Raw genomic sequence first — 23,503 nt, 5'->3', positions numbered from 1 at the left:
TGGACGAATACCCATCCTTCACTAACCCCTCCCTGTTCACACTTTACCATATCCCACCCCCTTCCAGATACGTTCACCTCCTTCCCTAGCCTGTACCCCCCCACCCCCGTTCAGAAGAATAACTTTTCAAATCTCCTTCCTGTGGCAGAGGCCCCTGGTCCAGTCCTGACAATCCACTTCCCACCTAGTTTCTGTGGACAGATCCAATGGAAAGCATTCTGGGTAATCCAAGATGGAGAACAGGAACAAATTGTGGCTATAAGAGCTGTTCCTTTTTTGAGGTATTTTCAGTGTTGGAGCTGATTTCCTCAAATTCCAGGAGAAGTAATTACTGTTTTATAAGCCATTGCATTGTTTTGGAACTTCAGGGAAAAGAAATCAAAGCAATGGCCCTTTAAAAAGGAAGAAGAGGGACAAAGGTAGTGACCACATGGGAAGTGAATCAAAGAGAGTAGTAAACCTGTACAGCTGTCTGATCAGCAGTAACCTGCACAGATATTGCCTTTGCTGTTTGGTTTCAAGTATCTGTGGACATCTGAGTTCATTCAAAGAAAAATAAACGAACAGTGAAATTGACAGGTGACCTTGGAGAAACCTACATGAGGGAGCTTGCAGCAGGAGAGCAGTTAAGTGGTTACTTTTAAAGTGTGATCTTACTGTTTTTTTTTGTAAATCTACAATAGTGAGTACAGCGGGTTCTTTTTTGATTATTTGTTTTTATTGTGATCTCTCTCTTGATTAATCTTTAAAAATATAAAAAAACATACGTACTAAGTCAGCCTGGAGCTGTGTATTATGAGCAGTAAGACAGTGCTATTTTCTGGGTCTGTAGATTGTTAATATGCAAAGATGGCCTTTAGTAGTGTGATGTGCTCTTCCTGTTGGATGTGGGAGAGTAGGGAGTGTTTCCAAGTTACTGATGAGTATGTTTGCAGGAAGCGTGTTTGGTTGCGAATCCTAGCAGATTGCATGGATCAGTTGGAGCGGCAGTGAGGAATGTACAGTAGCCGGTGTGTGTGTGTGTGTGTGTGTGTATGTGTGTGTGTGTGTGTGTTACACCAACGATACAGTCAGGTAGACGAGTGACCTCCAGGAAAGGTGGGCAAGGGAGGCAGGTAATGCACGACTCCCCTGTGGCTATCCCCATCTCAAACAAATATGCTGTTTTGAAAACTGTAGGGGGTGATGGACCCTTAGGGGAATGTAGCACTGATAGCCAGGTTTCTGGCACTGACACTGCCTCTAATGTAACAAGGGGGTATCTCAGGTTCCAAGCAATCGATTGCGATAGGGGACTCTCTGGTCAGAGGCACAGACAGACATTGCTGCAGCCGACAGCAAGACATCAGAATGGTGTGTTGCTTCCCTGGTGCCAGGATCAAGGATATCTTGGAGAGGGTGCAGAATATTCTCAAAGGAGAGAGGAACCACCAGGAGAGAAAAGGATGAGATTTCTGATGGGAGAACATAGGAAGTTAGGCAGGAATTTAAAGCGGAGGTCCTTGAGGGTGGTAATATCTGGATTACTCCCAGTGCCATGAACTAATAAGAGTCGGAATAGGAGGATAGAGCAGATGAATGTGCGGCTGAGGAGCTGGTGCAGGGGAGAAGTACTCGAATTTTTGGATCATTGGAATCCCTTCTGGGGTAGAAGTGACCTGTACCAGAAAGACCAATTGCATCTGAATTGGAAGGGGACTAATATCCTGGCAGGGAGATTTGCTAGAGCATGGTTAGTAACATGGGACTGGGATATCATAGCAATTACAGAGACATGGCTCATGGATAGATAGGACTTGTAGCTTAATGTTCCAGGGTATAGACGCTGTAGAAAGGATAGAAAGGGAGGCAAGAGAGGAGGGTGGGTGGCGTTTTTGATTAGGGATAAGATTACCGCTGTATTTAGGGAAGATATTCCTGGGAATGAGTTCAGGGAAGTTATTTGGGTGGAACTGAGAAATAAGAAAGGGACGTTCACTTTGTTGAGATTGTGCTATAGACCGCAATCGTCAGCAGGAAATTAAAAAACAAATTTCTAAGGGGATCACAGTTCTCTGTGAGAATAATAGGGTGGTTAAGGGAGGGAATTTTAACTTTCCAAACATAGACTAGCACTGCCATAATGTTAAGGGCTTGGATGGAGATGAATTTGTGAAGTGTGTACAAGGAAATTTTCTGATTCAGTATGTGGATGTACCTACTAGAGAAGGAGCAAAACTTGACCTACTGTTGGGAAATAAGGTGGGGCAGGTGGGGGGTGTCCATGGGGGAGCACTTTGGGGCCAGTGACCATGATTCTATTAGTTTTAAAATAGTGATAAGAAATAATAGACTTGATCCAAAAGTTAAAGTTCTAAATTGAAGGAAGGCCAATTTTGACAGTATTAGGAAAGAACTTTGAAAAGTTGACTGAGGGCAAATGTTCATAGGTAAAGGGATATCTGGAAAACGGGAAGCCTTCAAACATGAGATAACAAGAGTCCAGAGACAGTATGTTCCTGTTGGAGTGAAGGACGAGGCTGGTAGGTGTAGGGAATGCTGGATGACTAGAGAAATAGAGATTTTGATTAAGAATAAGAAGGAAGCATATGTCAGGTACAGACAGCAGAGATTGAGTGAATCCCTAGAGGAGTATAAAGGCAGTAGGAATATAGTTAAGAGGGAAATCGGGGGGCAAAAAGGGGACATGAGATAGCTTTGGCAAATAGGGTTAAGGAGAACTCAAAGGGATTCTACAAATACATTAAGGATAAAAGGGTAACTAGGGAGAGAATTGGGCCCCTTAAAGATGAGCAAGGCCACCTATGTGTGGAACCACAGGAGATGGGGGAGATATTCACGAGTATTTTGTATCAGTGTTTACTGTGGAGAAGGATATGGAAGATACAGAATGTGGGGAAATAAATAGCGACATCTTGAAAATGTCCATATTACAGAGAAGGAGGTGCTGGATGTCTTAAAATGCATAAAGGTGGATAAATCCCCAGGACTTGATCAGGTGTACCCTAGAACTCTGTGGGAATTTGGGGAAGTGATTGCTGGGCCCCTTGCTGAGATATTTGTATCATTGATAGCCACAGGTGAGGTGCTGGAAGACTGGAGGTTGGCTAACGTTGTGCTACTATTTAAGAAAGGTAGTAAGGAAAGGCCAGGGAATTATAGGTGGTGGGTAAGCTGTTGGAAGGAATTCTGAGGGACAGGATTTACGTGTATTTGGAAAGGCAGGGACTGATTAGGGATCGTCAACATGGCTTTGTGTGTGGGAAATCATGTCTCACTAACTTGATTGAATTTTTTTGAAAAACTGATGAAGAGGATTGATGAGGGCAGAGCGATGGACATGATCTATATGGACTTCAGTAAGGCGTTTGACAAGGTTCCTCATGGTAGACTTTTGGCAAGGTTAGATCACATGGAATACAGTGAGAAATAACCATTTGGATACAGAACTGGCTCAAAGGTAGAAGACCAAAAGGGTTGCTTTTCAGACTGGAGGCCTGTGACCAGTGGTATCCCACAAGGATCGGTGCTGGGTCCACTGCTTTTTGTCATTTATATTAATGATTTGGATGTGAACATAGGAGGTATGGTCAGTGAGTTTTTAAATGACAGCAAAATTGGATGTGTAGTGGCCAGAGAATAAGGTTACCTCAGTGTACGACGGGATCTTGATCAGATGGGCCAACGGGCCGAGGAGTGGCAGATGGAATTTAATTTAGATAAACACGAGGCGCTGCATTTTGGAAAGGCAAATCAGGGCAGGACTTACATACTTAATGGTAAGGTCCTGTTGCTGAACAAAGAGACTTTCGAATATAGGTTCATAGTTCCTTGAAAGTGGAGTCGCAGATAGATAGAATGGTGAAGAAGGCGTTAGGTATGCTTGCATTTATTGGCCAGTGCATTGAGTATAGGAGTTGGGAGGTCATTGTTGAGGTTGTACAGGAGACTAGCTAGGCTGCTAATGGAATATGACGTGCAATTTTAGCCTCCTTGCTATAGGAAGGATGTTGTGAAACTTGAAAGGGTTCAGAAAAGATTTACAAAGGTGTTGCCAGGATTGGAGGGTTTGACCTATAGAGAAAGGCTGAATATGCTGGAGCTATTTTCCCTGGAGCATCGGAGGCTGAGGGTTGACCTCATAGAGGTTTATAAAATCATGAGGGGCATGGATAGGGTAAATAGACAAGGTCTTTCCCCTGGGGTTGGGGAGTCCAAAGCTAGAGGGCATAGGTTTAAGGTGTGAGGGGAAAGATTTAAAAGAGACCTAAGGGGCAACTTTTTCACACAGAGGGTGGTGCGTATGTAGAAAGGAGCTTCCAGAGGAAGTGGTGGAGGCTGGTATAAAATATAACATTTAAAAGGCATCTGGATGGGTATATGAATAGGAAGGGTTTGTAGGGATATGGGCCAAATGGTGGCAAATAGGACTAGATTTATTTAGGATATCTGGTTGGCATGGACGAGTTGGACCGAAGGGCCTGTCCCTGTGCTCTATATCTCTATGAGTCTATGACTGACTGTTAGTGTGACCCTTGAGTGAACTGATTGGACAGCTGAGGATGAGAAGTGTCCAGACTGACTCCAACAAGTCTCATCTATTTCCCTCACAACTTCCAACATTCTGAGCAAGGGTGTCCCACTTTGTTATAATGCATTCACTTAAGCTTTTAATTTTCACCTACACCCTCAGCACCTTCCTTTCTGATCTAATGAGGTCAACTTGGGGCATTCCTAGCTGTTGTTTAATTGATCCTGGCTACTTGCCTTCCTTTCACTCTCCCATCCTCTGCCCTTCTCAAGCTTATTGGGGTGATGGGAGAAAAAGGCTTAGTTTTACAGATTAGTTCACAATCATCAGCCATTACTGCTGCTTGTCCATCAGTTGCAGCCTTCTGATCTTCAATATGGCTTATTTTGTGAAAAGGTACTGAGTTTTTAAATTCTCCTCAGAGAATTATCTCTCTGAAAGGCTTTGTAAATGGTATTTACTCCAAATGCCCATAACCACCATTCAAAATTAGTTTGTTTGACTCTTTCAAATTCCTTATAGGTTTACATAAGAACCTAAGAACTAGGAGCAGGAGTAGGCATGTCAGTCCCTCGATAACACAGTGGGGAGCTGGAGGAGCACAGCAGGCCAGGCAACATCAGAGGAGCAGGAAAGTTGACATTTCAACAAGTTTGGCACCAACTTTCTCGTTCCTCTGATGCTGCCTGGCCTGCTGTGTTCCTCCAGCTCCACACTGTGTTACCTCTGACTCCAGCACCGGCAGTTCTTACTATCTCTCGGTCCCTCGAGTCTGCTTCCACATTCAATGTCATCATGGCTGACACCATCTCGGCCTCAACTCCACTTTCAACGGAGCCTGGTTTCTTACATTCTGAAACCTTTGTCTGTATGCTTCAGGCACTAATTCATATGCACCTGGAATAGCCTGTTTCAGACCATCACAGTCCTCAGAAACCTCCTGTCACACAGAAACATACATTTCGTGTGCTTGAGCTGTCATGGGTAATGGCCTGTATTTCTTCAGCCATTTCATTTATCTCATTACTTATTTAACTGACATAAGAAATGACTCCACATCCTTTTTCTCAAATTTTGGTAGGGTCTGTACAAACTTAAGATATTTCCTTATTAGATTTTGGATTATTTCTAGAATTTTCCTCATCAGAGCCTCTTCAGCTTCTGTGATTTTCTTTAACTGCATCATTTTAAGCCTTTGGTCTCGTGTTTTGTCTTCTGTCTGTTCAGTTCCATCTGCCTATCCTCATTTTCCATTTTGTTTTCTCCTCATTCTCAAGCTGTTTTAACTGTAAGTCAATATGAACTGACCCTGATGTCTTACCACTTGGTATAATTGGTCTCCTTGCTTCTCTCAGTCTGATTCACTTCCCTCGCTGATTAGAATAGATACATTTATTTGTTACATGTACTAAGTATAGGAGTACATAAGTGCAGTGAAAAGTGCACAAAGTCGCCATTCACTGGCACCCATTTGGTTACAAAAACCAGACTTAAAAGATTTTAACAGAGCCAAAAGGTAAGCAAGAAAAAGAAATGTTCAGATCTCAGAGTCCCAAGACCCATCTCCACAATGGTGCAGGCGCCACTCCAATCACTAGGGCTCACTGGAGGGCGCCACCGCCACCATGTGAAAGGCCCCCTCTCACCAACGGCCCCGCTCTCACCGTCACTGCCTCACCGACCCACTCTCACCACCGTCACTGCCTCAACGGCCCCACTCTCACTGTCACTGCCTCAACGGCCCCGCTCTCACCGTCACTGCCTCACCGGCTCCACTCTCACCATCACTGCCTCACCATCCCGCTCTCACCACCGTCACCGCCTCACCATCCTGCTCTCACCACCGTCACTGTCTCAGCGGCACCCCTCTCACTGTCACTGCCTCACCGGCCCCACTCTCACCGTCACTGCCTCACCAGCCCCACTCCCACTGTCACTGCCTCACCCGCCCCGCTTTCACCGTCACCGCCTCACCGGCCCTGCTCTCACCGTCACCGCCTCAACGGCCCTGCTCTCACTGTCACTGCCTCACCGGCCCCGCTCTCACTGTCACTGCCTCACCGGCCCTGCTCTCACCGTCACTACCTCACCAGCCCCACTCCCACCGTCACTGCCTCACCCGCCCCGCTCTCACCATCACCGCCTCACCGGCCCCGCTCTCACTGTCACCGCCTCACCGGCCTGCTCTTGCTGTCACTGCCTCACTGGCCTCGCTCTCACCGTCATGGCCTTCCTGGCCCCGGTCTCGCCTCACCGCCTCACCGGCCCCGCTCTCACCGCCGTCACTGCCTCACCGGCCCCGCTCTCACCGTCACTGCCTCACCACCCTCACTCTCGATCCACCGTCACTGCAGGACATGGCCCACATGTTCTGTTCCCGCCACGCGGTTCCCGGTTGCGACCTGACTCCTTTGTAACTCCTTCAGTAGATAGTTAGAAGGGTGAGGGGTGGGGGCGGCGGTGGGGATAGAATTACTGCAGCGAGGAGCGAGAAGAAGAAGCAGGGAAAAGGAAAGGGAACTGGCGGGCAGAATGGAGCTCCGAACAGAGTCACTTACCCTGCTGCCATCTTGCCAGACTCTGTTGAACTGCATCCGAACAATTCAGAGGCTCATTGCTATGCTGAGCTCTCCTGAATGCATAACAAATGATGCCAATTGAGAAGCCAATCAAAAGATGTCTCTGGGCAAAATTACCCTGGACATACCCAACGGTGTAAATGTATCTGGACTCAAGGTGCTCCAAAAAGTAAGGGGCTCTTATGGTGTAGTGATAGTGTCCCTACCTCTGAACTAGGAAGCCGGGCTCCAAGTTCCATCTGCTTCAGAGGTGTGTAATAACTGAACAGGATGATGAGAAAATATCTGCCCCCAAAAAGTCATGTTGTTTTATATGTACCAGTTAACTTCACTTGTTTTCCCAAAGATGCAAATAACTTCCTATCCTTTCTCTCTTTATTTAAAGCAGTGTCCATTTTTCTCATTTTTAGCCCATAGCAAAAGACTAATCATAGAATCACCACAGTGCAGAAAGAGGCCATTTGGCCCTTTGAGTCTGCACCAACCCTCCCAAAAGCATCCCACCCAGACCTAGTCACTACCCCATCCTCAATATTTACCATGGCTAATCCATCTAGCCTGCACACTATGGGGCAATTTAGCACGGCCAATCCACCCTAACCCGCACATCTTTGGGCTGAGGAGGAAACCAGACCAACCTACAAGGTGAGAATGTGCAAACTCCATACAGACAGTCTCCCAAGGCTGGAATCAAACCCAATTCTCTGGCGCTGTGAGGCAGCAGTGCTGCCCACTGAACCACTGTGGTACCCTAATGTTGTCCCTTACACTAGCATTTTTATTTTTCATGCCAGATTTTATTAATTGAACTTAAACAACACCAGCTACCATGATGGGATTTGAACCCATGCTCCCTAAGTGCTGGCTAGGGCCCTCAATGTTACCACTACACCTCCATCTCCCATTGACATAATGGATTCCTAATTCTGTTGTGAACCTCTTAAACTCTGTGCTCATAAGTTATGGATTATTGTCTGAAACCATCTGGGAACCTATGTGGAAAATATTTACTTCAGTGCTTTAACGATTGACTCAGACATATAAATATGAAGTCCAGAAACATCCATCTATCTAGAACGGAAATCTACAAGTATCAAATATGCTTTCCTTAGAAAGTTTAATGTGTCTAATCCCAATCTTTGACAAGACCTGACCGGGAAGTTAGAAGATATTAAGGGCTCCACTGGTGTCTGTCTATTAACTGCACATCTGTCGCAAACTGACATTAACTTCTCAATTTCTTTTGAAAGTCCTGGCAACCGTACAAACTGATGCATAGGAATTCTTCACGCATTTATTCCAAAGTACCCTTTGTGAATTCTTCTTGGGATTTCTTCTCTCATGAGTTTTTGGCATTGTCAGACTGTGACTTAAAAAAAAACTAACAAGTCATCTAATACGGTCAAGTGCTGCCATTGTTCGTGATATTTGTTTAAAAGCTAGTTTGTTGGACTGCACTTCAACCAATCGGTCTCAACAGAATTTTTTTAAGTTGCCTGCATTCTACATCTGTGTTTTGAACTCACAAATTTCCTGTAGTTCCTCTAAGAATAGAATTTGTACTACAGTTAAAAATGGCTCTGAATTTTCCTTCAGGACTAAATCTTCAGCACGATCCGTTGTTGCTTTGAATAGTGCATCAGCTGTAATCTGTAACTGCCCTGGGAAATAGACTGTCGAATAGTCACAGCTCATCAATCTGAGTCTGAACTTTTGAATTCTTTGTGGCATTTTGACTTCTTCCTTGGAATCTAATATTGTGGTTTGTGGTTTCTTTCCAATTGAAACTTCAATCCCACCAGGCAACCTGAGAAACATTCACATCCTCAAGTAGCTGCTAAAGCCTCTTCATCTATAGTTGCATAGCATTGGTCTGTTTCTGTTAGCACCTTAGATGGAAAGTAGATTGGCTTCCTACTCACATCATCCTTATCCTGAATGAGTATTTTGCCTTATTCTAAAGAAGATGCAACTGCAGCCACTAACTGTGGGCAATCTGGGATTGTAATGAGTTAGTGAATGAAAAAAAAAGTAATTTGTTTTTTAATTTCCTTAATGCAGTGCTCTGCTCCAAATTCCAAACTCATAGAGTCATAGAGATGTACAGCACGGAAACAGACCCTTCAGTCCAACTCGCCCATGCCGACCAGATATCCTAAGTTGATCTAATGCCATCAAGTTGATATTTGCACAAAAGATCTCTTAAAGGTTGTAGTCATCGCCAAATTTAGAATGAATTTCTCCACAGGCTGACCATTCTGAAAATATGTTAAATGCCGTAGACGTTGGCTGGCTGTGGGAACTCTCTATTGCATTCATCTTCCTCTGGCCTACCGGGAATTCTTTCTCTTGTATGGCTTGGCCCAAGAATGTAATTCATATTTTTGCAATTTGACACTTCTCATTGAGCATGAGGCCTGCACTCTGCGGAGCCTTCACAAGTTCTGTGATTATGATCCTTTTCTGTAGTGCTGAGTACAACGTATGACAGAATGCTCCTCGTTTCCCTCCGAGGATTTGAAACGTTGCTCACGGAAATATTTCTGGTGTTGACCAAATTCCAAATGTAGGTGATTCAAGCTAAGTTACCTGGACGACACGGCGTGATGCAAGTGGTTAATAATTTTGACTCCTCGTATAGGGACATTTGCCAAAAGCTGTTTGTAACTAGAATATACTCGTGATAAGTTTAGTCAAGTTTTCATTCACTGATAAAATCAAGTAGACTTCTTGCTGGACCATTTTGTTCCGTTGTCTGGTGTCAACACATAAGCAGAGCTCCCCACCGAAGTTGTGAGCTGATACCAGCCCTGAGCCTACTTTGAGGGCTCCTCACAGCTGACATTCCTCCACTCTGATGCAGGTTCTCAAACTGTGTCTTCACTTTCTCCAGCAGTGGGTGCGGAGCCCTCCTGAAAGTGTACTTTTTCTAGGCAACCTTAAACAATGCCACGTGATATTCTTGCTTGACGTCACCCAGTCCTTGGTGAAGGAATTCTTCACAAAAGAATGGGCTTGAAATTTATAGTTGTTTCCTCTACATCTTTGTCTCACGTGGTTGTTGTCAGCTTTAGACCCTTAAGAAGGTCCATGATGTTTGACATGCAAACCTGATGCTTTCTGATGTTGGGATTGCTGTTTCCACAGTTGCCATTGTTAGCCTCCCTGTGAGATTTCTGCATGGTGGCTGTGGGAATGGGAGTGAATCAGCTGGTATCCTTTCAGGTTCCAGTATATCACTTACCTAGGTAAGTCTTCCAACTATTTTTGTTTTACTTTTGCTGGAGTCTTCCGATTTTAATCTTTGCTCTGTTAAGTTTTCCTCTTGTTCCCTTTTGCCACTCCTTGTAGATTTTCGAATATGATATAATCCACAGGCAGAATTGAAGTTTCTCTAGCTGTCACCATGGTTTGAGTTGACTCCATGATTGCACTGACACTATGAAGGTCTGGCTTCTGTCCTGTACTGTAGAGACTGCTCTCTTACTCTGGGTTGTTCCTACTTGGAGTCTGCTAATCTCTGACTCTACCTTATCTTCCAGAACTGTTGGCTGACTTCGGGAATTCCAACAAACTTGTTTCTTACATTCTAATGAACACTATTTTTATATTCGTACTAGATCTTTGTGTTATAGCTCTCTATACAGTTCTTCTCAGAGTCTCAATAGTATGTAACTGTTGGCATTAGTGTTACGTTATCATATACATGATCATATCACTAACAAATGCATTCTCATTATACTATAGGAAACATCACAGCTTTAGAAGAAACTGTTGGAGGACCTTTGCTGAGTTGCTGTAGTACAGCTTATGGATGACATTCACTGCTTCCATAGTGGGCCACTGGCGGAGAGGATGAATGTTCAAGGTTTGTGGTTTGGATGCCGATCAAGCAGATTACTTTGACCTGATGGTCTCAGGCTTCTGGAGTGATGTTGGAGCTCCGCTGATCCAAGCAAGTAGAGAGTATTCCATCATGTTTGATTTGTCACTTCAACCATCATTCATCTGGAAAAGTGTGACACAAATGAGTATTCAACGTAAGTGCGTGTGTGCATTTCTATGCACTGAGGGGACCGTTCAAAAAAAATCTCATTTTTGCTGAATAATTTGCTATACTAATTTGAAGTGAATTTTCCAATGCAGCTCATCCCTTCTGTCCCATTTTTACTCACAAGAAACCTTATTGAAATTATACGTTCCCTTTTATTCTCCTGCCCTGGCAACTGTTTCAAGGACTAAACCTAAAATGACAGATTTTAACATTGATTTTCTCTTCTAAAGCTAGTAATAATTTTTTTGAAGTAAGAACTTGACTTAAAGACCCTTCAAGTTGTCTGTAATATTTGAAATGTATGGCATTTACAACTCCTAATACTCTGAGAATCAATCACCAGCCCTGAGCTGCAATGGGATTTATGTGGGTTTACAGAATAATGTGCAAACTGCTTTTGAATAATTGTGTTGATAAAGACAGATACAGATTGAAATCCGGATATATGCAGGAGGTACCCCTATTGTTGTGAATGCTCTACCTAATTTGGGAGCATTTATTTTTCTCTGGAGCTGCAACATTTTGTGTCAAACCTATTTTCTCCCTAAGTGGAAGTTGGGTTATTTCTAGAATTACATCCATTAAAGGCATGGGTTTTCTCTAAATGCACTGGCGAGCTGTCTTTCTCCTGGTTTAAATTTTAATGCATTCTGCTAAGGTTTGCAATTTGATGTTGCCTCTCTGTTGGATTAGATGCTGGTGTGTGTTGTTCCTCTTTGGAGCCAAGTAATGATGAGGTGTTACTGATGAACCCAGGAAACCAACATCATTTTGACATTACAAGTTGAAATGTAACCACACACATATTTAGAATCTATGGTGGATTGGAACAGAACCAGTAGTCTCAAGAGTATATTTGAGATGAGCAAAGTGGAAACCTGCATCTAACATTGTGTTCTTGTCAACTGAATTTATTGTAATATTTCTGCTACTATTCCAGATTGAGGAACTTTGATCAATCCTTCTGAGTAACGAATCTTCCACTGACTGAATTCTTCTTCCTTGAAAATTAATGACGAACTTGCTTAAATGAATATTGGTGCTGAAATCATGGTTATGCTGTCCATATATGAAATACATGGACACAATCTAACATACATTTCATGTCACACACGCACATTTTACTTTTTTTAATGTAACCTATTTTCGTAAGCAACCTGCTCAGAGTTGTCATCGCACATGTCTGGAGCAGGTGGGACTTGAACCTGGGCCTCCTGGTCCAGGGGTAGGGACACAACCACTGAACCACAAGAGGGCTTGGTGGCCATGGGTAAGTAACAAGACGGAACTGAGGAGGTAGAGTAGCACTAGATGAAAAGAATTATTGATTATATGGGTGAGGAACACTGGGTGTGAAAAATCCATTTTGTGTTCACTTCAATTCTGGTGTTGCAGTCTTCCAAACTCACTAAGTGGTAAATCTCACAGTGTGTGGTCCAAGAAAGTGACTGTCTTCAGGTTGTTTGATAGGAGAGGACAATACAATGTCATGTTGCCCTGATCTGACATTCACATTGTAGGAGCCAGTGGGTAGGAATCAAATACAGGAACTTGGGGACATTTGTCCTTCTTAATAAAAGGGTTTTGTGCTTAATCTCCTATCCAGGGATCAGAAAGCGGATGATAATTGAACATTGTACCCTTAAATGTGGCAGAATCACAGAATTGTGATGGTCTAGGAGGAAGCCATGTATCTCATTGTATTTTCAGTGGCTCCCAGTAATTTTAATTTAGTGTCAATTTTTTACCTATAACTCTATATGTCACTTTTATGTAAATAATCATCCAATGCCCTCTTGAATGTCTTAATTAATCCTTCCTCCACAATCTTTTGGGCAGTGCATTCCATACTCTAACTACAGGCAGGTTAACAATGATTTACCTTCCCTGGATTAGCAGTAATAGACTATTTTATGTAGAGCAAACTGGGATTTTAATTTTTTTTGGCCAAGCTCAGTGATCCTATAAAAAATTAACATGGCAGTTGATGACAGCATCTGTTCATCAATTTATGCCAAGAGCATTAGTCTAGAATGTGATGAGGTAGCACTGGACATGGTGCTATTAGAAGTAGCTTATTCAGGAGGATACCTTTCCATGCAAAGAAAATTCTTTTTCCCTAAATGCCATTGATGCTGCATCAATTAAGATTTTCTAGAATGAGATTGGCAGATTGTTATTGGGTCAGGGAATCGATTGTAACCATTATTCCTGATCTCCAGCTTCCTCTCTGGTTGTGACTGGGTTTGAAAAAAAAGTGCTTGAAACCTTTGCATCCTATTAATCCATGAGCTGAACTTCAAACCTAATGGGCCAAATTTTATGGAGCATCCATGGACAGGAAAATGTGCCATACCTTCAGTCCACTCACCCCTTGCCATAGGCCGCTCTGGCAGTGTTGGGTGTGTCACCTCCCTGTGGTCTAATGAGGCCATTACATGGCTCACTCAATAGAGGCCCAATGAAGGGCTTCATTCCACTACCATCCCGATGAGGAATGGCAGATGGAGCTTAATATAGAGGCTGCATTTTGGAAAGGCAAATCAGGGCAGACTTATACACTTAATGGTAAGGTCCTGGGAAGTGTTGCTGGAATGCAGATTCACAGTTCCTTGGAGTCACAGGTAGATAGGATAGTAAAGATGGTGTTTGGTATGCTTGCCTCTATTGGTCAGTGCATTGAGTATAGGAGTTGGGAGGTCACGTTGTGGCTGTACAGGACATTGGTTAGGCCACTATTGGAACACTGCATGCAGTTCTGGTCTCCCTGCTATAGGAAGGATGTTGTGAAACTATAAAGGGTTCAGAAAAAATTTACAAGGATGTTGCCAGGGTTGGAGGGTTTGAGCTATTGGGAGAGGCTGAATAGACTCGGGCTATTTTCCCTGGAGCGTTGGAGGCCGAGGGGTGACCTCATAGAGGTTTATAAAATCATGAGGGGCATAGAGAGGGTAAATAGACAAGGCCTTTACCCCGGGATGGGGGAGTGAAAATCTAGTGGGCATAGGTTTAAGGCGAGAGGGGAAAGATTTAAAAGGGACCTGAGGGGCAACTTTTTCACACAGAGGGTGGTGCGTGTATGGAATGAGCTGTCAGTGGAAGTGGTGGAGGCTGGTACAATTACAACATTTAAAAGGCAAAAGTCACATGACACCAGGTTATAATCCAATAGATTTATTTGAAATCACAAGCTTTTGGAGTGCAGCCCCTTCATCAGGTGGCATGTCATTTAAATGTTTAAAAGACATCTGGATGGGTATATGAGTTGGAAGAGTTTAGAGAGATATGGGCCAAATGCTGGCAAATGGGACTAGATTAATATAGGATATCTGGTTGGCATGGATAAGTTGGACTGAAGGGTCTGTTTCCATGCTGTACGGCTCTATGACTTTGAGGAAGAGGTAGAGATGTCTGTGCCCAACCTGCAGCCTGGTGAATATAACTCCATGGGCTGCTGGTCAGTGAAAGCCTCCTTCCTGGCAATGGCAATCGAGAGACTCCCTTCCCACTGATTTGCTGCCTCCCTCCCTCCCCTGCTCCCAGCCCTGTCCAAAATGCAACTGTCAGGCAGTTGTTAGTCTGACTTTGGAGAGAGCTGAGCTTCAGCGGAATATTCAGACCTATTGTTGAACACCAACACCAGACCTACCTGCAGTGACCACTGCCCCTGCTTGGAAGTGCCAGTCTGCGGAATGCCAGCCAACGACTGCCCAGCAGCTCCATGAGACTGAACACCTTCCTGGACATGAAATTCTGCCTTGTACCAATTAAAGGGCCGTCACTTGAGATATTAAAGTGGGGTAAACTGGCTGAGTGGAGGCAGCTCCCTCACCCTAGACACCCTCCTCTGCTCCCTCAAATTTACTATGGGCTGCAGAGAGCCAGCTGAGTATAAAACTCAACCCCATGTCATCTCCCTCACTAAAATCCACCTCTGGAGCAATGGCTGTCTCCAACCTTTCTTCAACTCCAGACTCAACTATTTCATTTATCTCTTGGAGATACCTCCCACTAACATCTTCTGAAAACTTGAGGTTATTCAAAGATTCCCATTCTCCTATCTGAACTTGCAACAAATCATGATTACTCATCGAGCCTGTGAACAGTGCAGGCCATTGGTTCCCAGATGACAATTCCTCAAGTTTAAAACTCTCATTCTTGCTTCAATGGTTTCTCTCATCCATAACTCCATAATATCCCCCAGCTCTGCAATCTCTGATATATCTGTGCTCCTCTAATTATGGCAGCTGCCATTTTAATAGCACCCGAGGCCTTAAAGTATGTCTTTGGTAATCCACCCTACTATCTCCTCATGTCAATTGGTGTTATATTTAATTTGATAATGCTCCTGTGAAACATTTTGGGACATTTTAGTTTTGTACATTAGGACATTATAGGAATATGGTGTCATTGTCCCAGACCTTGGGGCTGGAACACTTTAAAAGTCTGGGTGGACAGTCTGTGGGTCAGAGCTGAAATGAAAACATCTATTCTAATGACTTTCTGGAAATTTAAACGAACAAGCAATGGAGCTATCAGAGTATTGACAAAATATTGGCACAGAAACAGGTCATTTAGTTCAACCACTCCATCCCAATGTTTATTTGACACTTGAGTCTCCTCCCATTTTTCTTCAAACTCTATCAGCATAACCCTCTGTTCTCTTGTCCTGCTTATGTAAATCTAATTTCCCACTACGTGCATCTAGACTGTAGCCTGAACTAATCCAAGACAGTGACTTGCACAGTGTCAATGAAGAAGTTCATTCTGAATTCACTACTTCATTTCTGTCTCTAGTTTTGCTATTTCCCACATGTGACAACACTCTCTCTGTGGCTACTCTGTCAAAACCTTTCATAATTTTAAAGAACACTACTCGGTCACCCCCTCCACCTTTGTTAGGAGATTCACTTTGTTCATTTTCTTTCTGGTAGATTTTGTGCAGTTTTGGTATCATCCTTGCAAGTCTTTTTTGCACCATGTCCAGTGCCTCTAAATTTTTTTTATGATTGGACAACCAGAGCTGGACATTGCAATTTAACCAAGGGTCAGTACAAATTTAACTTTTCCATCTTTCACCCCTTTCCCTTAAATCTTGGTGCGTGCCATTGTTCTGGCTTCCTTGACCTGCCTCTTAAGTTGTAATGATTTGGGTGTTCATACTGCCAGATTCCTTTCTGCATGTATTCCCATGGAATTCTAATTTCCCAAGTGGTAAGACTGATTGCACTGATGCAAAGTTTGAACATTTTATGGCAATGACAATGATTTCCTTCAGGGGATTATCATTGCAACACAGTGATCTTTTGTGGACTTTATTAGAGTCAAGTATGAGACTGATACCAAAGCCTATTGGGTGCACTGGGTAGTTTGGCTCTGGGATTCCCTCCTTTGCTTCAAAGCAGTTACTTTACAAAGGGAAGGAGGGGCCACAACCACTTTTAACTTTCTGGAATTTGGACTGTATTTTTAAATGGTGTAGAGCTCTGGCAGATGCAGAATTCATTCTAACATATGGTGGCCTGAGCAGCTCGATTGTGGCCCATTAGAATTCAGGGGCTATTTGTGCTTTTGTTTTCACCTTGTTCTGGGGAGTTGTCTGGCTTCCAGTTAATATCTCTCCAGAGCAGCTCGATGAGTTTGGGATTCACCCTGTCCTAAACCCATCCCCTGTAGCTGGTTAATCCATTGACCTGTCAAATATAACTGGATTTTACTATTTTAAGCAATCAGCATCTTAAATTGACATTTTAGATTGGCTAAATCTCATCTCGTGAAGAATAATTTGAATATTCTTTCTTCTTTCTTCAGAATGTGTCTTTGCCTGTCACAGAGGCTGCAATTTTTTGGATACGTGGGTCATTCTAGTACATCTCAGCTGTGTTCATTCTCAGAGTCATAGAGTCCTCCAGCTTGGAGGCAGGCCCTTCGGCCCAAATGGGTCCGTGCCGACCAAAATGTCCATCCACGCTAACCCCATTTCCCAGCATTGGCCCATATCCTTCTAAACCTTTCCTATCCATGTATTTGTCCAAATACCTTTTAAATGTTGTTAATGTACCCACCTCAACCACTTCTGCTGGCAGATCATTCCTTATACATACCACCCTCTGCGTAAAAAAGTTGCCCCTCAGGTTCCCATTTATTCTTTCCCTTATTACCTTAAACTGATGCCCTCTAGCCCTCAATTCCCCAACCCTGGGAAAATACTGAGTGCATTCACCCTATCCACGCCTCTCATGATCTTATACACTTCTATAAGATGCTCCCTCAGTCTTTGACTCTCTAAAGAAAGAAGTCCTAGTTTGTCCAATCTCTCCTTATAACTCAGTCCTTTGAGACCTGGCAACATCTTTGTAAATTTCTTCTGCACTCTTTCCAGTTTAATAACATCCTTCCTATAGCAAGGTGACCAAAACTGAATACAATACTCCAAGTGTGGCCTCACCAACATAACTTCCCAACTTCTATATTCAATGCCCTGACTGATGAAGGCCAGTGTACCAAAAGCCTTCTTCACTGCCCTGTCTACCTGTGACTCCACTTTCAGAGACCTGTGCACCCGAAACTCCAAGGTCCCTTTGTTCCACTACACTCCTTAAGGTCCTACCATTCGCCATGAAACTCCTACCTTGATTTGACTTTCCAAAATGCAACACCTCACACTTACATATATTAAACTTCATTTGCCATTTCTCGGCCCACTTCCCTAGCAGATCACGATCCTGTCGCAATTTCTGCTAACCTTGCTCACTGTCCACGATACCGCCTATTTTAGTGTAATCCGCAAACTTACTAATTATGCCTTGTACATTCTCATCCAAATCATTGATATAGATAACAAACAGCAGTGGGCTCAGCACAGACCCCTGAGGCACATCACTAGCCATAGGCTTCCAGTCAGATAAGCATCCTTCCATTGTTACTGTCTGCTTCCTACCATCGAGCCAATTGTGTTTCCAATTTATCAGCTCACCCTGGATTCCATGGGATCTAATCTTCCAGAGCAGCCTACCTTGTGGAACCTTATCAAAGGCTTTATTGAAATCCATATAGACTACTTCTACTGCTCTACCCTCATCAACCTTCCTGGTCACTTCATCAAAGAACTCTAACAAATTTGTGAGGCATGATCTTCCATGCATGAAGCCATGCTGACTACTCAAAATCAAACCCTGTCTTTCCAAATGCATGTGTATCTTATGCCTCAGAATATTCTCAATTAACTTACCTACCACAGATATTAAGCTTACTGGTCTATAATTCCCAGGTTTTTCTTTGCAACCCTTCTTGAATAAGGGCACACATTTGCTACCCTCCAGTCTTCTGGGACTTCACCCGTGGCTAACGATGATGCAAATATATCAGCCAGGGCCCTTGCAATTTCTTCTCTAGCCTCTTGAAGGGTTCTTGGATATATCTGATCAGGACCAGGAGATGTATCCACCTTCATACATTGTAATACTTCCAATATCTCCTCTACTGTGATATGGGCTGTCCCCAAGATATCGCCACTAACTTCCTCAAGTTCCCAAAACATCCAGTCTTTCTCCACAGTAAACACAGAGGAGAAATATTCCTTGAGGACCTCGAATTGTGTATCTGTAGCTGGAGTTTTCTGGCACACTCCTTGTTGAGTCCATTCATTTATTGCCACCATCTACACCATTCCATAATAAAGGGATTGTTCTTTGCAATGGCTGGTATGATATGGGAATGATAAGCTGAGTGACCATATTTTGTGCTGTGTAATTAATTCAAATATATTTTCTGCAGCAGCAGCATAGCAGACAATTACAATTGCACAGTGTTTCGATACTGTACTTCTTCAATGACAACCTTCTCCTAAATCTAGAGTTAGCAACACTGGCAGGTCACTAACCGCAACGAGAAATGGAAACAAACTACTCAGGCTTATAACCTTTAAAAACTCCTTCCATCTTGCAGCCAGCTCTTTTCTGATTTAAAAAAACTGTTCTGAAGAACAGTCATATTGGACTCAAAATGTTATCTCTGTTTTTCTCTTCACAGATGCTGCCATACTTGCTGAGGTTTTCCTATACTCTTTTTATTTCAGATCTCAAGAATCTGTAGTACTTGGATTTTATTCATTTATCTGCAAGGTTTTATTTCAATATGGGCAACTCAATGAGTTCTTTTCATTCCAGCCTAGTTTCTAACTTGATGACTGCAATTGTTAAAGTATGTGGAATAGGATATCAGGATTGCATAAACCATAAGAAGTTACCAACAAAGATATTTTGATAAATCACATAAGAGCAAGACTTACACAATTAAAAGTAGGGCCTTGGGTAGTGTTGTAGAACAGAGAGACCTAGGGGTTCAAGCATATAATTCTTTGAAATTTGTGTCACATGTAGACAGGGTGGTTAAGAAAGTGTTTAGCGCACTTGCCTTCATTGGTCAGACTTTTGGGTATAGGAGCTGGGAAGTCATGTTGAGATTGTACAGGACGGTTCTAGTCACCCTGTTATAGGAAGGATATCATCAAGCTGAATAGGGTTCAGAAAAGATTTACAAGGATGTTGCCAGGAATGGAAGGTGTGAGTTGTAGGCAGAGGCTGGATAGACTGGGACTTTTCTCACTGGAGCGTAAGAGTTTGAGGGGTTATAGAGGTTTATAAAATCATGAGGGGTATAGACAAGGTGAATGGCAGGTATCTTTTCTCTAGGATGGGGAATTTCAAGACTAGGTGGTATATTTTTAAGGTGAGAGGAGAAAAATTTTAAAAAGTACGTGAGGGGTAACGATGCATGGACAAGCTGTGGATGAGTTGAGGCAGGAGTAGAGTCAGGAACGATGCTGTGAAAATATGTTGTCTTGGTGCTGGTACAGATATGTGTGGAATGAACATCCCGAGAAAGTGGTGGATGTGGGCACAATTACACTGTTTAAAAGACATTTATGTAAGTACATGAATAAGGAATATTTGGAGGCATATGGACCAAGCGCAGGCAGGTGGGTCTAGTTTAGTCTGGGATTATGGTTGGTATGGACTGGTTGGACCGTAGAGTCTGTTTCCATGCTGTACGACTCTATGACTCTACATACACGACCAAAACACTCTGCAATACTGCTGCTGAAATATATCAGAGATTTTCTGAATGAATTAATTGGAACATTACAATTTTTTTTCAGAGAATTGAGCATAAATCAATACTGGCTAATGCGTATAATTGTGGAAAATCAGTTGCACGTTTTAATAGAAAATACTGTCATGCGGGAGTGCATAAAATCTAAACACTCCAACACTATATACAGTGAATAAATTAATAGTCAAGACTAGCGCACAGAAATTAGTAATAAAATTTATAACAATAACTTGCACCTCTGTTGTGCATTTAATGTAGGAGACTATCCCAAAGCACCTCAGGACCATTATCAAACACCAAGCCACGACACATGGTTAAAAGCATAGGCAAATTGTTAATTTTTACACAGTGTTTTAAATGAGGAGAGTAAAGCACTGACCCCAAGAGGATGATGTTAGGATTTACAGAGATTAGAACCTAGACAGCTGAAAGTACCAATAATGGAGCAATTAGCTGTTGGATTACACGAGAGGCCGCAATTGGAGACGTGAAGAGATCATAAAGACTCGTAGGCTGGAGGAGCAGAGTTAGGGAAGAGGAAAGGCCAGGGATATATGAAAACACAAATGAGTGATTTAAAATTGAGGCACGCCAGACCAAAAGCCAGTGTAAGTCAGTGAACACGGGGGTAATGGGTGAATGAAGCTTAGATGAATGACAGGATGTGGGCAGCAGAGTGCTGGATCCATTCAGATTTGTGTAGGGTTGAATATTGGAAGCTGGGAAGGAAAGTACGGGAACGATAAAGTCTAGACACAACAAAGGCATGGATGAGTTGAGGCAGGAGTAGAGTCAGGGGGAACAATGCTGTGAAAGTACATTGTCTAGGTGCTGGTCAGAAGTTCTGAAAGGATCAAATATGATAATAAGGTCACAAAAATCTGGTTCAATTTCAGATAGTTGCAATGGAGCAAGGTGGAATAGGTACCTGAGGACCAGAGTTATAGCAGGGACTGAAGACAGTGGTTTTGGACTTACCGATATTTGGTTTCAGAAAATTTCTGTTCATTTTGCATAGGATGTCAGAGACAAGCAGTCTGAAAATCAATGAGGTAATCGGGGATGAAGCTGGTAACATCACTGTTGATTGTTAACATTACAATGATGTTGTCAAGGAGGAGCATGCAGCAGAGAAATAGGATAGGACTAAGACTAGGTGTGTGGGATACATGAGATGATGATACTGGAGCTGGAACCCATTGAATCATAGAATCCCTACAGTGTGGAAACAGGCCCTTTGGCCCAACAATTCCACACCGACCCACAGAACATCCCACCCAGACACATGCCCCCATAACCCATCTAATCTACACATTCCTGAACACTGTGGGCAATTTAGCATGGCCAATCAACCTAGCCTGCACATCTTTGGACTGTGGGAGGAAACCGGAGCACCTGGAGGAAACCCACGCAGACACGGGGAGAATGTGCAAACTCCACATAGACAGTCGCCCGAGGCTGGAATCGAACCCACAGCAGTGCTAACCACTGTTTTGCAGGCGATTCAATGACTACAACAGGGTAGGAAAGACTGGGCTAAGTGAGGGCAGTCTCAGCCAGCAAGAATGTAGAGAGAGAGAGAGACTGGAGGTGAATGGTATGATCCACTGTTTCGAGGACTGCACATTGACTAAAGGAAGTTGAGGAGTGACAGTTTAACATAGCCAGGTCAGATAGCACTCATGACTCTGCGGCCAAATTCTGCCCTAAATCCATTTACAAGTTTGCTGAAGACACCACTGGATCTCAAACAATGATGAGACAGAATATAGGAAAGAGATAGAGTGCTCGGTGGCATGGTGTAAAGACAACAATCTCTCCCTCAATGTCAGCAAAAAGAAAGAGCTGGTCATTGACTTCAGGAAGCAAGGTGGAGGGCACGCTCCTGTCTACATCAATGGTGCTGAGACAGAGATGGACAAGAGTGTCAAGTTGCTAGGAGTAATGATCGTTAACAATCTGTCATGGTCCATCCACACTGACGTGTCGGTCAAGAAAGTACAACAAACACCTCTACTTTCTCAGGAGGCTAAGGAAATTCGGCATGTCCATAAAGACTCTTACCAATTTTTATAGATGCACCGTAGAAAGCATCCTATCCAGATGCACCACAGCTTGGAAGCGCAACTGTTCAGCCCAGGAACATAAGAAACTGCAGAGAGTTGTGGACACAGCCCTGTCCGTCACGCAAGCTAACCTTCCATCCACGGAGTCTATCTACACCTCCCCCTGCCTCGGAATGGCAGCCAACATCATCAAAGACCCCTCCCATCCCAGTTATAATCTCTTGCAACCTCTTCCATCAGGCAAAAGATACAAAAGCCTAAACACACGAACCAACAGATTCAAGAACAGCTTCTTCCCTGCTGTTATTAGACTTCTGAGTAGACCTCTCAAATTTTAAATTTAATGTTGATCTCGCTCTTTGTGCGCCCTCTCTGCAGCTGTAATATTGTATTCCTCGCTCATTCTACTACCCTGATGCAATTTGTAAAGTGTGATCTATCTGTACTGCATGCAAAACAAAACTTTTCACTGTGCCTGGGTACATGTGACAATAATAAATCAAATCAAATCAGTTCAAAAGAATGGTATAGTCTACATTGTCAAGGACTACACATTGACTCAAGGAGGTTGAGGAGTGATAGTTTAACATGGGCAAGTCAGATGGCATTTGTGACCTTAATAAGGGCCATTTCAGTCCGCAGACTGGGCAGGAACCTGATAGGAAAGATTTAAACTTGGAGTTGGAGAAAAGATGACCATGGGTTTGGTAGGCAACAACATATTTCTGCACTTTGGAGACGAAAGGGAGGTTAAAGCAGGTAGCAAGGACAGGACGGAGAATGGGTCAGTTTCTGAGGTGTACAATTTCCTATTTTGTTAACAGTCCTAGTTTTTTAATGTCACGTTCCCCCTAACCTTTCCCTTGTGAAGGCATTGATTTTCCCTTCCTCTAATAGCTACACCGATTATCTTTCTCTGTGAATTACAACAGTGGGTGGCAGCAGGCTAAATGGGAACAGTGTTAGCTCAGACGGATCCTATTCTCGGCTAAATTTCGCACACATTTTCAGTAGGAGCAGCATCCTGGAGCATGAACTACGGGTGGTTTTGAAATATCCACCTTCTGGGGTGGGGGCAAGTGGCTGGGAAGAATCCTGCCTTCTCGTACTACTGTACCTTCAAAGCTTCTCTGGAAAAATAAAACCTCCAATGTTGAGA

At 43.3% G+C, this 23,503-nt stretch overlaps 1 protein-coding gene across 1 annotated transcript in view; it reads left to right on the top strand.

Moving 5' to 3' along the window:
• Nucleotides 1-11,769, top strand: part of mgst2 (microsomal glutathione S-transferase 2) — a 55,735-nt gene extending 43,966 nt beyond the window's left edge. Inside the window, exon 5 of the mRNA XM_048621052.1 lies at nt 10,858-11,769. Within this exon, the coding sequence (XP_048477009.1) occupies nt 10,858-10,912 (55 nt within the window). The 3' untranslated portion in view covers nt 10,913-11,769. The remainder of the gene's footprint in view (nt 1-10,857) is intronic.
• The last annotated feature ends 11,734 nt before the right edge of the window (nt 11,770-23,503 follow it).

The sequence above is a fragment of the Rhincodon typus genome, chromosome 1 (genome assembly GCF_021869965.1).
Source record: "Rhincodon typus isolate 14 chromosome 1, sRhiTyp1.1, whole genome shotgun sequence".
Lineage (NCBI taxonomy): Eukaryota > Metazoa > Chordata > Chondrichthyes > Orectolobiformes > Rhincodontidae > Rhincodon > Rhincodon typus.
This window is presented reverse-complemented; position numbering and strand designations above follow the sequence as displayed.